Source organism: Centruroides sculpturatus, unplaced genomic scaffold (genome assembly GCF_000671375.1).
Source record: "Centruroides sculpturatus isolate CEXI.00-Female unplaced genomic scaffold, Cexi_2.0 scaffold1562, whole genome shotgun sequence".
In the NCBI taxonomy this organism is placed as follows: domain Eukaryota; kingdom Metazoa; phylum Arthropoda; class Arachnida; order Scorpiones; family Buthidae; genus Centruroides; species Centruroides sculpturatus.
Genome location: NW_019385832.1, coordinates 1 through 17,644, shown reverse-complemented (window position 1 = coordinate 17,644; position 17,644 = coordinate 1). Strand labels below are relative to the sequence as shown.

Sequence of the window (17,644 nt, the reverse complement as noted above, 5' to 3'; positions counted from 1 at the left end):
ATAAGGATTATCAATACAGTAAAACTTGCATAAACAGGAATGATAAAATGTAAAATGTATAAAGTAATCTATGATTTAGATAAATTTTAATTTTACATTCAAAAGTAAGATTTGGTTACTTATATGATCATAAAATATTATAAAAGAAGTTGCTTTTGAATGCTTATAACTGTATGCCATTTTAAAGTTGGAAGCTTCATTGGGCTCCAATTTGAAAAAATTTATACCTATAAATTTACACTGTCTTTCCTTAATCTCGAGAACAGAGTTAACCTGGTATGGAAGCCTTAGGGGAAGGAAGTCCCGATCGACTATATAGGAACTTCCAAACTAGACCGGAAGTCACGTGATTTCAATTCAAAATTTTCCCCTAGAACGGAGTTACGTGATGACATGCACGACTATTCTTATCAGGAAAAGTATTATATACAGGGGCAAGACACTAATTTGAGATTGAGAGCATATATTTTAAATGAAAAAATAAAAATTTGATTAAAAATTGCAGCCCGGTTTTCTGACGATGTCACAATAAATAATTGCTTGTTATTTTTACTTTCATGGCTGCTGTATATAACAGCCAGGAAAAGTATGAAGATCAGTCTAAAAAAATGACCCCCCGAAGTTTTTTACTATTTTAGACTATAGTACTTTGAGACGTCCAGAAATGCAAAAAGTTGGACTTATTTTTCTGTATGTATTAATGTTAGTATGTATGTGTGGGTGCACGATTTTATTCCCCTAATTTAAAGCTTAATAACTCCTGTGTCTTTTGTCGAAAATTTTTGAAATTTTGCAGGGATGTTCTTGTGTTAAGGGAGTTTAAGCTGTTAAATTTTGGTAATTAAAGGTCGAGGGAGTGGGGAGATAGAGGTGGGTGATTTCTTATATTTCGAATGAGAATGAATTTAATGACGATTTTATTCGTTAATTGATTTACAATTTTTTAAAAATAAAACTCATCTCGACTCTCAAAATTTAGCTTTTTGCATTTTATAATAATTAATAATATAAAAAGTTAAAAAAAAATAAAATATCATAACAGATAGCGCCACACGCAATTTTAAAAGGTTTTGCCGAGAAAGTTACACAGCTTGTTGTTGGGGTATTTTTTAAAAATTTATTATAAGTTCAGAGATACAAAAATCATTAAACATTATTTGTTTTTTTAAATAAAATATAATCTTTAACGTACTGTCTTAATTGTACATATATTTTAACTATTATAAAATGAAATAAATAATTTTTTTAATCATTTTTATATCAAATAAGTATAATGAAAAATGATAGAATAAAAGAATAAATCACTTTTATTACAAAAATGAAAGAATAACTCATTAATTAAGAAAAATAATTCATTTGTCATCACTAAATTCCTCCATCACACACTATTTTAGCTGATATGAATATGGTTTATATAGATTACAAAGACTGACATAAATGATATGTAATTAAACACAATATTTATATTTGACATGTGGCAATTAATTATAGAAAGAGAATCAAATATAAAAGTATTAAATAATAAGACAATTTTTCAAAACTTTTCTCTTAAAATCGATAAAATTTAAATTATTAATTTCAAAGAAAAATTTTTAATTCAAATTAAAATATTTTAAGAAATCTTAACAAAAAAAAAAAAAAAAAAAAAAAAAAAAAAAAAAAAAAAAAAAAAAAAAAAAAAAAAAAAAAAAAAAAAAAAAAAAAAAAAAAAAAAAAAAAAAAAAAAAAAAAAAAAAAAAAAAAAAAAAAAAAAAAAAAAAAAAAAAAAAAAAAAAAAAAAAAAAAAAAAAAAAAAAAAAAAAAAAAAAAAAAAAAAAAAAAAAAAAAAAAAAAAAAAAAAAAAAAAAAAAAAAAAAAAAAAAAAAAAAAAAAAAAAAAAAAAAAAAAAAAAAAAAAAAAAAAAAAAAAAAAAAAAAAAAAAAAAAAAAAAAAAAAAAAAAAAAAAAAAAAAAAAAAAAAAAAAAAAAAAAAAAAAAAAAAAAAAAAAAAAAAAAAAAAAAAAAAAAAAAAAAAAAAAAAAAAAAAAAAAAAAAAAAAAAAAAAAAAAAAAAAAAAAAAAAAAAAAAAAAAAAAAAAAAAAAAAAAAAAAAAAAAAAAAAAAAAAAAAAAAAAAAAAAAAAAAAAAAAAAAAAAAAAAAAAAAAAAAAAAAAAAAAAAAAAAAAAAAAAAAAAAAAAAAAAAAAAAAAAAAAAAAAAAAAAAAAAAAAAAAAAAAAAAAAAAAAAAAAAAAAAAAAAAAAAAAAAAAAAAAAAAAAANAATTTTTTTTATTTAAAAAATGGCCTTAAAATGAAGACTTCTCACATTAATTCTATCAATTATAGCTGGACTTTGTAATAAATAAATAAAAATGTTAATGGTTAAAGAGAGTAGTGGTAGGGGGAGGTGGGTTAGGAAGGTCGCATGATCGTGTAGAAACAGGTTAAAAGTTGATAGTGAATAATATTACTGGTGAGGTTGATCATGTTTTGACATGTTATCTGGGATACTAGGAATAAATATAAACAACCTATTGTTGGATTAGATCATGTTTCAACAAGCTAAATAAGTTCAGTATCTCGCTGGCCATCTAATGCCACACTCAGTTTATATCCAGCATTCGAACGCTACTGTGCTTGTATTTTTATTTCGGGAATATGGCTCGCAGAGCCATATTCCCGAAATAAAAATACCAGATTCCCCGATCCCAGAATTGTGTAATTTCTCCCGACAGCTTCTGTTAAGTTTGTGATGAATACACAGTGAAAAGTCAAGTCAACATCCCCTTTATCTGATCCCCTCTTTTTGGAAACAATGGGAGAAAAAGATAAAGAAGCATGGGACTCTTTCAAGAATGTAGTGCATTAGTTTTTGGGAATACTAAGAACCCTGACTACAAAACCATTGTACAACGCATGCTGACAGCGTATGAAGCTCAAGGATGCAAGATGAGCTGAAAAGTTCATTTCTTACACTCCTATATTGACTATTTTCCCGAAAACTTGGGAGCCTACAATGAAGAACAGGGTGAAAGATTTCACCAGGATGTCCGTGATATTGAGAGACGTTACCAAGGAAAATGGGATCTCAATATGTTAGCTGACTACTGTTGAATGTTCAATCGAGAAACCAGAGAAGGAAATCGGAAACGAGTTCGGAGAAGCATCAAAGAGAAGAAGAAAAGGTTTCATAAGAAAAAAAGAGTAGACCTAAAATTGTGTATAAATATCAGAAACAATTTTTTGATTAGTTGTAAGAAAATATTTATTACAATGAACTAAATATGTTATAAGAGTTTTTATCAAAAATTTGTTTTTATTTTGCAAAAAACCTATACGTGATGGGATGTTACGGAAGTCATTTTTAGAATCTTCGATCTTTAAACATATAATTCAGCAAAAATATTCCATGCAGCTGCAAAAAAATATTTTTTGCAGACATATGTTATTTAATTTAGGGATTTTTTCACAAGTAGTTTACAAAATACAGTATTGCATCAATACGAAAAGATAGATAAAGTTTCTCATGGTCGAGAATATAAGATTACACATCTCAATTACTTTTACAATTATAATTTGTGAAATTTTTTATTCGATCCAAGGGGGAAGTGTCCCGTTTGACCCCATCTGCGGATGTCCATGTAATCTGTGAGTAGAAACTATGATTTTCATATTGATTATAATGTAAACATTATTTATTAGAGTTATCTGGAGTGTTTACTGATGAAAGATTTATAAAACGCAGATTGAATTCTATGCAAAGTGATTACATTTTCAACATAAAGTAATTCACACATCTAGAAAATTTACTTTAAAGGATAAAGGACATTAATATCTAATGCCTAACGATAAAATCTATAGGAGAGCTTTAACAGTAGTAAATGTTATATACATGTTTTAAATTAAATAAATAGTATTACATGAAATATATTTTTAACTATTACCATGTTTTACGAGTTTATAAGATTTTCAAAGCATTCATTATTAAGAATAATTAAGTTTATACTTATATCGTGAAGAAAATTTTCCATTATAATTTTTGTATACAAGAAACTTTGGAAACTTTATCTTTCTAGAATATAAAATATAAAATATTAATTTTATTCGAAAATAATAAATCAGGATTGTTCATATTCTAATTTTCGAACTATTTCATATTTTCGTGTTTTATTTATTTTCTTCGTATCAGATTTACATATTTTCGTAGCAGAAAACTGAATTTTGATGAAAAATTTTCTTTACAATCTCCAAATGAAATTTAAGAAACAAAAATATGTTTTTACATATTTAATAACTTTCTTCGTGAATTTCCAATTGGTTTTTAGCATGATCGATCAATAAAAAAAAATATTAAAAGAGAAAAATAAAATTGAAAACATTTCCAACAATTTCGAATTTATGTATTTTTCTCAATGTCTTATTTCTGATATCACTCGTGAAGATAAAGTTGAAAGAATCTTCATCGATATTTCATGATATTAAATGTTTGAAATTATTGTTTCTATAGTCTTTTCAAGATTTGTTTGGATGCGTTATATATTTTAACATCATTTCAAATCATAACAATTTATAAGTTTGGATTTATTTTCTACTTGCAAAATATAGTGTATTTTTTTTCTTTTTAATAAATTTTTTATAAATTTTATGGACATTTCTACCGTTTCTTTCTCTATTTTCCTTTTATTTTTGATCTCCTATAGGGCGTATAGCTAGTTCTTATATTCAATTCGCTCTAGAATTTTCTTTGCATTATTTAAATAAATAATTCGTATTCTTATAAAAATTTCAACAAATCATTGCCATAAAAAAACCATAGAAAATATGTATTTTCGATTATTTTTAATACTTTTATTGCAATATAAAATTTAAACACGTTTTTTAAAAATATAAAATATGTTCATCTCGTACGAAATAAGATTGTTGGATTCTAAATTAAAGTATTATCAGTTAATTACAAATAAGTTTAATTATTTAAAACCTCAATAATCCTATACTTATTCCCATTTGATTCAATAATACGAAACTAATTACATGGTATGAATTTATTACGAAGCAACTAATATGGATGATATTATTCGAGTTTTGAAAAAGGAATTTATTAGATATGCTTGAAATTATTTATATGATATTTAATGTATTATATATTTAATAAAGCGTGCGATAAGTGAGAATAATTAGGTAATCCTCATTACAAAATTCTTCATATAACTCAGTGTAAGATTGGAAAATTTTTTTACTCTTATACTCGGCAAATTTATCGTGAAAACTAGAATAATAAAATAATATATTTATGTTGATTACAAGAAAAGAATTTTTACGAAAATTTTTACAGAAAAATAATTAATTTTTTTATTAATATTATGTATGTAAGTTTACCAATTTTAGAACAAGAGCAAGATAAAGATTTATTAAAATAAAAAAAAGTATAAAACATAATTTATACAAGTTATAATTTTGAAATTTTAATGAAATTAATTCATTAATTTTTTAGACTATTTTCGTTAAAAATTTATCAAAAACTACTAAAAGATAATTCAAATGATCAATTTAGTTAAGCTTGCCTTAAACACAAGAGTTGGAACGAGTCGAAAATTTGAGTTAACATCGCAAGAAGGGTGAATGTCAAGTTACAGTTGTTCCCTTCTATACGATTGTCAGCTACAGTTTTATCTGAATCATAAAAGAAGATATATTGACGTGTTTGGAAACAAGGGTTAGTTTTGTCTGTCTGTGAGTTGGCAAAGCTCCAAATCACTGGTAGTTAGCGCCACTGAGGTACTACTTTGCTTTTCCCCTTTTTTTTCCATCATCCAATACAATGAAACATATCAAGAAGTTTTTCATTTTCCTATCCAGTTAGATAATGGCGATATAGAAGTAGTAGTTATTTCAATTGGGATTTTTCTGGCATGTTTACTTAATAAACTTTGCTTCTGACTGCTTATTGATCCAATAATCATTAATGGCGTGAGGTATTTTAATATGGTTTGTACGTTACTGAATCTCCTGTATTGATATTGTTTTTTTTATATTTAATTTACGCTCTTTCTTTACAAAATTTTCCTGAATATAAAACCTTGATGAGAATGTTGGTTTTTCTTGGATGAAGCTCGTAGAAATTCAAATAAAATGAATACGAGCCGCGAAGAAGAATAGCCGTACACTTTAATGTGTAATTTAGTAAATTAAATATTTAAATATTTGGTTAAATTAAGGATAGATTAATTACATGCCGTGTATTGTTTCTAATTGTTATTTCGAGTGATTTCTAATTTATTCTACATAAAAATCCTTTGCACAGGGCAGTAAATGCTTCTGTACGTTGAGAAGTAGTATGAAATAACATACTCGAAATGCATATCTTGTGAAGACACGAAAGTAGAATAAAGATCTTTGCTTAATACGCGAACGTGTCTTGTGGAAGATACTCAAATAATTTTTAATATTTTTATATATTAAAATCTGCTAAATAATTTTATAATTAACGAGCGATTAATTATTGTGACATCGTCACAATGCCGGGCTGCAATTTTTAATAATATTTTAATTTAAAAAAATCACATGACTTCCGGTCTAGACCGAAAGTTCTTATAAAGATAATCGGGGTATTTGGCCCTTAAGTCTTCTTGTATGGATTTTAGTGGTGTCTTGCCCCTGTACATCATACTTCTCCTGATAACAATCGAGTAATGCCGATCATCTTACTCCGTTCTTGAGAAAATTTTGAACTGAAACCACGTGTCTTTCGATCTAAACTGAACGTTCGTATATAGTTAATCCGGGCCGTTAGCTCATACTCTTTCTAATTATGGTATCGATTTTCATATACATAACTATTTTCTCGAGATTAATGAATGACGGGCGGACGAACAGCCGGACGACAATGAAAGCTATAGGTCTACAATTTGAAAATTGCAACCCAATAAATATCCAATTATTCTTTCATTATAGATAAAATGTAACTTATAACAGTATATAACGGAATAAAATCTTAAAATAGTAAACGTTTCTACTAACTTAATACAGTTATTTATATTAGGGTTTATCTTAAATTATTTTATTACGGCTTTTTATTAACTTAAAATTTTATATAAATATTGCTTTAAAATATTTATATATATATAAAAATGTTTTCGTTAATAATATATATCTATTTATATTATTTCACGAAAGTTTATACTTTATTTAAAAAATAAAATCAACGTAAAGTGTACTTTCAGTTGATTAATACTTTATAAGCTGTTTATTTNAACAGCGCCGTTTTTTCATCTAGCGTTAAATGAAAAAAGAGTATTATGAATTCTACTGATAGTAAATAATATAAAGAATTATCAATTTAAAGTTAAATGCTATGTTAATATTAATATTGAAAATATAAAAAAAAAACGTGTTTTATTTATCATCAATTCATGCTGTTCAGGCACAGATAAACATATATGTAGGCCTATTTCTTCAAGCATAACAAATTTACGATACTCTTCTATTGAAGTTTTTGACAAAACTAATTATTTTGGTTTTTTAAAAATACCATATTTAACAACAATTTACTTATTTATTATACGTCAGTTAAGTTTTATAATGGATATATATCATCATTAGTATTAATTTATTAGTGATAGTTAAATGTTTCCTATAAACTTAACTACTTCATTTATTCGAAATGTATGCAAATGAGGTTATTTCACATTCAATTTTGAACCAATTTACTTTGCTTTCAAGTTAATACTGAATTTATTTATTAGATATATGCTATTTATAGTTAATATCTGAATCCACCAGTTAGTTTCAAAAACTGATGAAGCGTAATTTAAATTTTGGTAGTGTTCCTACTCTTAAAAACTCTATATAGAAAAGGGAAAACCTGAAAAAAATTTCACGATTTCTCGAATATAAGTAACACAGATTTATTCATATAAATGAATACAAAATGATTTCAAACATTACGAATTGTTATCATTGCAGTTTGATTATCTGTAACGTTTGGATAATGAAATATTTTTTAAAAAAATATAAAATGCAAAATATTTTTATTTTCTTTGAAAATTTAACAAATAATTGTTATGAATAATTTTAAAAAAAATTAATTAAATATCTAGATTATAACAATTTGTTAAATTAATATATATGGTAAGTAATATATAGGCTAAAAGGCGGTTCAAAAATCAGTTAACCGATTCCTGAAATGAAAATATATCTTAGTTCACTGTCTTCTGGGCCACAACTGTGTTTTTCAAAATGTATAAAAATTATCACAAATAATTAGCAAAAATATATTATTAGAATATATTACATTGAAGTGAAACTTAAGAAATTAATGGTGTAAAATTTTACAAAAACTTTAGTCGAACAGTATATAATTATAAAATATTTTCTTCAAACATTGATTATTGTCGATAAGACGTGTTTAAATGTGAAGCAGAGTCTTAACTGCACATTCATCATCTGTAGCTAAACACTAATATATAAGAGATTCTTCCTAATTGCTAATTACGATAGATTTACCTTACTAATCGAAGTCAGATAACCTAAATGTATGAAACTTTAGCCATTTTAAACTCTTTATCCGCAGCTTCTTGTTACAAGTAATTATCATTAATCTTACAGAATGACTTAATGCATGATACTAATAAAGATAATTAAGTAGTTGGAGCATAAAGCTTTTGTTGTCGTGCCAGATCTAAGACCAATGTCTTTGAAACAATTCTCATCTCAGCTGTTAATGAAGGGCTAAACGTTGATTGATTTGCATTACCTTTGCATTTACTCTTAATTGTCTACAGATGTTCTTTCCTTAAATTTCAATTGTCTCCTTTTATCGCGTTTTAATAGATCTGAAAAGAAAGTGAAAGAAAAATTAATGACGAAATTTAAATTAGCTTCAGCACTATTTATTTATGATAATAAGCTAATTTATTTTATTTAAAATTAAATTCTAATAGAAAAGAAGTGGGATTAAACATTAAAAGAAACGTTAAATGTCTTCAGCCAAACTTATTATTAAACAAATAAAATTGTTTTCGAATATAATTAGTTAGATATCTAATTTTTTTTTCCTCGTTTGGTGCTTACAACCTACATAATTTAATTTAAAAAGTGTTATCTCGGTAGGTAATATATAAAACTTGACAAAGTTTCATTAATCGTTTCATTAAAGAATAAGCGAAAATCTTAATTAACTTTTTATCGAAGATAATATAAGAAATGTTTGCTCGAGGAGGAGATGAAGATAAAGGAGTACTATGTTGACATTTTGTAAAGTAAATAGACAATAATATCATCATTACCAGCGTTAATTTATTAAAATATTTTTCTTTCATTTTCATACTTTTCGAAAACTTAAATTTTAACAAGTTACCTTATACGAATACAATTTTTGAATAACTTTTCGCCCTCTCTCTCTCTCTCCCTCTATTGTATACAATTGTCTATTTTTGGAAATCCCTTCTTTTTTAATTACGTGCCCCATATTTCACAGATCACCCCGAAACTGAAAAAATGACAAAAATTCTGAAAATATTATCTGATAGTTTTTTTACTAATGATGTAAAACAAATTTGTATGCAATTAATACTATTAACGGCATGTCCACGTAGACAATGTCTCTACCCTCTCAAATGTGTACGTACAATGATGTACTGTACTTTTACTTTGACGCCCTTCCATCCTTAAATTATACACGTAATTTAAAATAATTAATTTTTCTTACTTAAAGTCATACCGTTTAAATGATATTAAATACTTTATTGGTTATTTACTTGAAACTTTTTGTGTTTTATACCATTACCGAATAAAACTTTATTTTTTTCTCTCTTCTATGGATAGTGTGTGCTTTCAAGTTTTTGGGTATCAAACGGAAATAGAGCATCCTTTCTTATCCTCCGCCAATGTCATCCAACCGGACGAAACGATTCCTGTTTACAATTTCCGATCACGCCTTGTCAAAGAAACTGAATCCAATGGAAAAGAAAAAGGGAAATGGCCATGTCGTAACAGAGATAGTGAATTCTACTACTGTACAGATAGGTGATGTCCAGATGCTTTTGACGTTGACCAAGCGAAGATACCGTCTGACTTTTATAACAAAGATGATCATCATTGATGCTACTTTGTGATTAAATTTAATCATACATAAAAGGATTTCATTATACTAAAACATATTAAATTAATAATAAAAGCTGATGTAACGAGTGTGGTAAAGCTATAAATTAAAAAAAAAAAAACTTGTGAGCTACAACAACAAATCCAATATAAACAACGCTATTCTACTATAATACAAGAGTAATATATGAGCTTGCTAGTGATAACTGAAGTAGCGTTATTTTTACAAAGTAATTCTCTTATATCAGAACTTCTTTGAATGGCAGAATAATGATAGTACAGTATGAATTGAGGCAACAATTTGAAAGAAGAGATGACAACTAATAACAGAGATACAGACATGATGACCTTCTAATTCTGGAATAATGCTTTGGGTCATCAATATTATAGATTAGAACTAATTTATTGTATTTTATGATAAATTTCAAAGATATTTTTTCAAGCTTCTATCGCTTTTTATTTCAGGAAATTCTTATAAAAAAAATTATCCAGAACAAAACTGTTTTATATTTATAAGAAACTTAACTATTAATTAATAATTTTTATTTTTAATTAACTAAATCAAATTACGAGACTAAAAGAAATGGATAAAAATAAAATAATAACATTAAAAAATTCATTTTAAAACATTTTATTAAAAATTTTAAAAAATTTAATTCATATTACACATAAATTATTGCTAAAATACACTCACTTTATTTATAATTTAATTATTATCAGTATTAAAAATAAATGTTAAAAAATTAAAACTTAAATATTTAAAATTAAATTAAATTTAAAAAAAGAATAAAATAATAATTTTTTAAAGTTCTTCTTAACTTTTTTTTTGTAGAACATATAAAATTTTAAGTTTAAAATCACGTAAATACTTCTTAGTATATAAGAACAGAATATAAGAAAATATAATCTTAAAAAAAAGTAAACATGTCTGTTTTCTTTTCTTCTTAACGTGAACTTTTATTTATTTATTTTTTTTCTGAAAAAATAAAGAAAAGTGTTAAGCACTCACTTCTTATTCTGAAAAAGTAATTAGGGAAATTGCGCGTATTGTAAAGGAAATGTTGCAAAAAGCAATTAAACATTCTCTTTAAGTTCTTTGTTAAGTTTTAAGAGAAGTATTAATTGGAGTTAGGAATAAGTAATTGATAAAAATTACATTGTTCCTATTTATTACTTTACTCTAGACTCTAATTTTTTCCCCTTCCTAATTTTTTTTTCCTTTTCTTAAGTATTTTTAATTTTAAGCCAGATCTGTCAATAAAAGGTTTCTAAAAATTAGAGGATGACTTTACTCTTATTAATTAGCATCATTTTGTACCGGTTAACAACTTTTTTTCTTCTTCTAAAGTTAAATATTTTTTAAGATCAAAANATAAATAATTAATTTTAGTAAAAAAAAAAGAAGACCTTCTTTGTTTTAAGACCAATTTATTATAATTTAAACAATTAAATTTAAAATTAACCCATTTTAAAATTCAATAGATTAAACTGTATTGTAAAAAAAATAAATAAAAATTTTTGTATAAATAATTTAATTTTTTGAAATAAATGATAAAATAAAAAAAATTACAAAGTAATCAACCAAAAGAATCATTTTAAATTTACAAAAATAATATTTGAACATAATAAAAATTGACTAAATTAAAATATATAACGAGAAAATTTATCACGCATAATTAATTTTATATTAAAATGTAAGCATGAAATTTTTAATATCCCTAAATGGGCATTCAAATTATTTTGCATTGTCGATATTTTTCCATTAAAGATCTCCATTTTTCATATTGCTAAAGCGCTATGATAAAGTAAAGCAACTCATTTCTACCACCTGTTGCTTAACTTAAATAGGCTTATTTAAATTTTATCCATCATTTGTTTACAAAGCTTAGAAATATCCACATTATACATAAATTTCATCAAGTTTCAACTACTTTCATTTACTAAAGTGCACAAAGATTTCGCGTTACAAAATCTCGAAAATTGGATTTGTTTTTTTTTCCCTCTCCTCCTGTTTTAAATTCTAGTAAAATAATTCAGAAGCTTTCGTTATTGTTACTTGTTACTTTTATTTTTCTGTAACTATGATACCGCAAAAAAATTCGATTTTTTAAACAATTATTTTCAAAAAGATGGAATGACCCTTGAAAGAAAGAAAAAATAAATAGAAAATATAGAAAACACAGAAAAAATTTCTTTTGGAACTAATGAGTATTATTACTTTTGTTGTAGCAATCCAAAGAAACACAATTAAGAAAATTATGTTTGTCTAAATTAATTTTTATTTTAATCGTTTGAATTTACACTTTAAAACTTAATTAACCAATAAAGTAAAAATAGAACATTAATTTTTAATAAATAAAATGAAAACAAAACTAACCGATAAGTCATCCTGATCAATACAAGTCGTATAATTAGACCACGTGCGATTGGTATGGGGATGTCTGTACCACGTCCCATCTTCGTTACATATTTTGTGAGCAAATCCTGATACACAATTTACATAAAATTTTTATTAATTTTGATTTATTAAAAAATATTGATTTTACTACTTACTTTCAGGTAAAAAACCAGTTATGAACGTTGGACAAGTGATGTAAGCAGTCTCTCCAGCGGGTGTATCGTTCCAACATCCCCATCCATCGAAAGTACGTAAGCAATATTTCCTACCTTTTTTTTAAATTAAAATTTATAATTAATCACCGCAAAAACTTTTGTAAAGTTTGAATTTTTAAAGTGCACTCACTAAACTTTTTTTTGCGAAACAATCGATATTTGTGGTAAAATTTAAAATATTTATACATAAACTTACCATCCTTAGGCCGAGGTTGAGATAATACATTATCGATACATTGATTGAACGCATATTCGATCGCAGAAACGGAGTAAGGAATTTCTTCTAGTTTTGCAAACTCATCAAAGAGATAGAACAATAATTCCTGATCCGTATTCTAATAATATTTAAATTAAATATTATAATTTAATTATTATATCTTACAGATACTAGATAAAGTTACAATTAGTAATTAATAAGCTTTTAATATTAAATTAATGTATTAAGAATGTTATTGCTTATTAGCATAATTAGTATGGGACCGTTCATTGATTAGGTGTACAATTTTTCAGCCATTTTTGACCTCTCCCTTTCTGTTGTGTGCAATGGTGTACTTTTGACAANATATGGTATAAATGATTTACTTAATAATCCTCACATAAATTTATTTTATAATAAATGTGTACATTAAATATATACATTTTTATATATTTTTCTTTACTATTTAGTATATCATATATATATATATTGATTGCCAGATATATCCAAGAAAGAGTTGAGCATTATTAATTTTCATGAAACAATCTGTTTAGAGAGTAAATTAAATTATTTTTTAAATTAAAAATCATAGAAATTAATATGTTTTTAAAATACTTTTGAGAGTAAATGGTACAGTAAATGTGTTATAAATCTGTTTAAAATTTTTTAAAATTTACTATTTTCTACGGATTTGAAAAAGTAATTATTACTTTTTTCTAATTATTTTTTTAAATTTCTAAATATTATCTAAAAAATAATGGCAACTATTTATTCAGAAATATTTTAATTGGGATGAAGACCTATGCATTTCCAATGCCTGTTTGTCTGTCCTTCGTAATCTTGTGAAAGGAGTTATACAGATGGAAGTCAAGACTATAAAAGGAAAGATTACTATATGTCCGGACCGGAAGTCACATTACACTTTTTTTAAATAAAAAGATTATTAAAAACTGCAACCCGGCATTTTGATTTATATTTTATTACCATTTAAGCGCCATTTTAATCATTATAATGATATGATAATTCTCAATCAGAACAATTAAATTTGTTTATACTACTGTAAAATGTAAGCATTAAATACGAAATTTCACTGTAAGATGATGTATTTTCAACGAGAAAAAATAATTATGACATCGTCATAATGCCGGGCTGCAATTTTTAATCATATTTTTAATTTATATAATTAAAAATATATGCTCTCAACCTCAAATTAGTAGTGGATTGCCCCTGTAAATCATACTTTTCCTGATAACAACAGAGTTATGCTGGTTATCTATGTAACTCCATTCTGGGAAAATTTTTGAATTGAAAAAACGTAACTTCCGGTATAGAACGGAAGTATATAGTTAATCAGGGCCTACTGTCCCTACTCTTTCTATATCTACTCTCGACATTAAGGAAGGACAGACAGTGAGAATTTACAGGTCTATAATTTCTTCAAATTGTAGCCCAATAATTACTAAAATGTTTTCTCTGAATTAAACATTAAATATATAATATCAAAATGAATATAAAATATTCTCATATATTGTTAACAGGGTAATTATTTTTGCAAGAATTTAATTTGATTGTATAAGTTACATTTCATTTACAGCCCACAGTTTATCTATTATAAAGTATAAGTAATAGATCTAATCTATGTATAATTTAGAAAGTTTATGCCAGGTACTAGGCACTAACAGCTTCATATTTGGCTCATTAAACTCGAGGAATTCACATAAATATTTAGAATAGGATAATACTGTATAAATAGCAATAGAAGAGAATTACAGTAATTATTTTGTTTATGGTATATTTACTAACGTTTCAAAAATATTTAAATAATTTTATTACATTGAATTAAATTAACATTCAAACTATAAAACTTATTAACAATTTAGAATGTATTGCTCATTTATTTCACTTAAACTTTCAGGAAGGGCTTGAAACATAGTTTCAATTATTTCTCGGCATTTTTTATTTATTTTCGTCCTTAATAATTTTTACCATTACCTTTAAGGTCTTTAGATTGGTTCGTGAGATATTAAAGGGGCTAAAATTTTTTCTCAAAATTTCGAGAAATATTTCACTCTGATATACAAAGCTTCCTGCAAAATTTCAGAAAATTTCGGCAAAAGATGCAGGAGTTATTAAGCTTCAAAGTAGGTTGAAAAATCGTACTAAACACACATGCAGACTATAAAATCCACACATACAGGAAAATCCCCAACTTTCCCCATAATGTTTACATTTTTGAGTCCAAAAATATTAAAATCTTGAGGGGTAATTATTGTGAACCGATCGCCATACAGTCGAGATAGTAAAAATAATTAAAGTGTTCGAGTTTTAAAAGTATTTATTTTATATAAAACTTATTTTATTGATTATAAATTACTTGTCATATTCACAAAAACCTTCTTTAACTCAATATATTAACCCAAATAAACAAATATTGATTAGTTGAATAGTTTTCCTAGAACAGAAAATCTTATTCATGTATAATAACAAATAAGATTTGTTGCTGTACTTCCATTGATGATAACGTGATATCTATCCGTGCCCAATACATTATTACCGGTGATTACGTGTATATGAAAGTAATTTACTACATCTTCCTATTCTTATTTTGGAATGATTCCAGGATAGGTCATCTATTACAAGTAGTTGATGTTATTGCCAACACAACTTCAGTTAAGTAATTTACTTTAATTTAATTAATTTATATAAAGCTTTTTTTGAATTTTGTAAATTATAAATGAAATTAATTGTATTTACTATTTAATTACAAATTTAATTTTTTTTTAATTATACAATTATTCAATTTATATAATAAATTATTACTATGTTTTAATCACGTCATAAGTTTATATGTTTAATGTAAGTTTATATATTTTAATATTAATATAACATTTAACTTTAAATTAATAATTTTTAAAATTATTTATCTTTTACTTGTTATTAGAATCATAATGCACTTTTTCATTTACCGTCAGAAGAAAAAACAGCGCAGTTGTACTGTACTTTCCATGTAAAATTTTTCTTTCAAATGTTTATTATAAAATATTTCCCTCGTCTTTAAATAATTTATTCTCTTCCTTACTAAATATACTATTTTACATATTATAAGTATCTTATCTATGTTTTTCTTGTGTTGATTATTTAATTTGTATATAATTTTTATATAAAAATTAGAAGTAATAATGCTTCTTACAATGAAGAGCATTTAATTTTTTATTTAGATTTTACAATTATTCACATAAAATTTTATTTTATTACAAAATACTTAATTTAGAATACACAAAATACAAATTGAATTTTGTTTCTGTCAAATGTTTATTACATTATTTTAAAAATATATATTATTTATTTTACTGGGAAATATATGTATTCAATTCATATGAATGTATATTATATTTTATTAGATTGGTTATTTGGCTATTTAAATAAAAGAAAAAAAAATAACTTACAGAAATTTAGAAATAATGCGATTAATTTAGATAATTTCAGTAATATTTACAGTGCTATTTAAATGTTAAAATATTGAAGTAGCTCTTCAGTACAGCTTGCATTATTTTACTTATTTGTGTATATTTAATATTTAATTAAATACTAAAGTTTATTTTTAAAAAATTGAATATTTTAGAATAACAATTTCTTTTTTATATAGTATCTAAAAGAGAAATTTTCTATGCATTAATTTACAAAATATGTTATTAACATTCCTTTTCATTACTTTATCTTAGACGAAAATGTAATTTTTTCCTTTTATACATTTTATAAATATTATAATAATTTAATTTACAATCTCAAAAGATATTAATATTAGAATTACATTTATTTTAATATAAATAAAGAAATATATTAACAACACTTAATAAATTAAAAAATACGTAGGTTACTTTTTGAAATATATTAATATATTTTATATATATATAAACTTTGAATTTAAATGTAAAAAGTTGAATTTCTAAAGTTAATTTTAGTTAAGTTTGATATACTTTTCCAAGTCCCAAAGTTTAGAAAAGTATATCAAACGTAACTGAATAGCATAATATTGTTTGCTAGAATGAATACTAATTTATAATGGAGCTATTTTAAGAGAATAGAAAACGATGACGTGGAATTAATGAATTTGGCTTTGGAAGACTTTGGTTGTACTCGAGACAATTAACACAATTTAAAATACATAATGAATGAACTGGAGAAAACAGGAAGTCTTACTGTTCTATCTGATACATCGTGGACTAAAAAGATTGCCACAAATAGAATAAAACACAGCTAAATTGATAGAATAATTGTCCTATTTCCAAGTTTTGATATCAATATAAAGACAGGATACTTAAATAATAGAAATGCGGCATTTACAGTTAAGAAGGAATACAAAATTCTATGCTGCTCTATTTACAGAATTCGTTTTAAGCAATAGACCTATCGTTTTGGGGATGAGATCGTTTCCATTGAATGGATCTACGAACATACAGAATTGTTACATTTGGGAATTGGAAAAGTCATGAGCTCTCTCCATATTCTATCTACTACAGTAGTGCATGGTATACGGTTGCTATTGATCCATTCTTATTTGAAGAGATTCACTCTACATAGTATGTTATGCTCTTTTACAAGAAAGAGAGATTCCGAAACATGTCTGCTAATACTTTACTTCCACTTTCTTATTAAAAGATATACCGAAACATATCCATTAATACTATTATCCGACTTACTGTTTGTCTAAAAAATTCCTTACTTTTACTATGTTTATACAAAGATATAAATATTATATAT

The 17,644-nt window shown here is 24.6% G+C and overlaps 1 protein-coding gene across 1 annotated transcript in view; it reads right to left on the bottom strand.

The window, feature by feature from the left end:
* Positions 1-13,022, bottom strand: part of LOC111642402 (calcitonin receptor-like) — a gene marked incomplete at its 5' end in the record, with an annotated part of 50,745 nt that extends 37,723 nt beyond the window's left edge. The window contains 3 exons of the mRNA XM_023388749.1: positions 12,452-12,558; positions 12,628-12,741; positions 12,884-13,022. Coding sequence (XP_023244517.1) covers positions 12,452-12,558; positions 12,628-12,741; positions 12,884-13,022 — 360 coding nt within the window. The remainder of the gene's footprint in view (positions 1-12,451; positions 12,559-12,627; positions 12,742-12,883) is intronic.
* Positions 13,023-17,644: the final 4,622 nt, after the last annotated feature.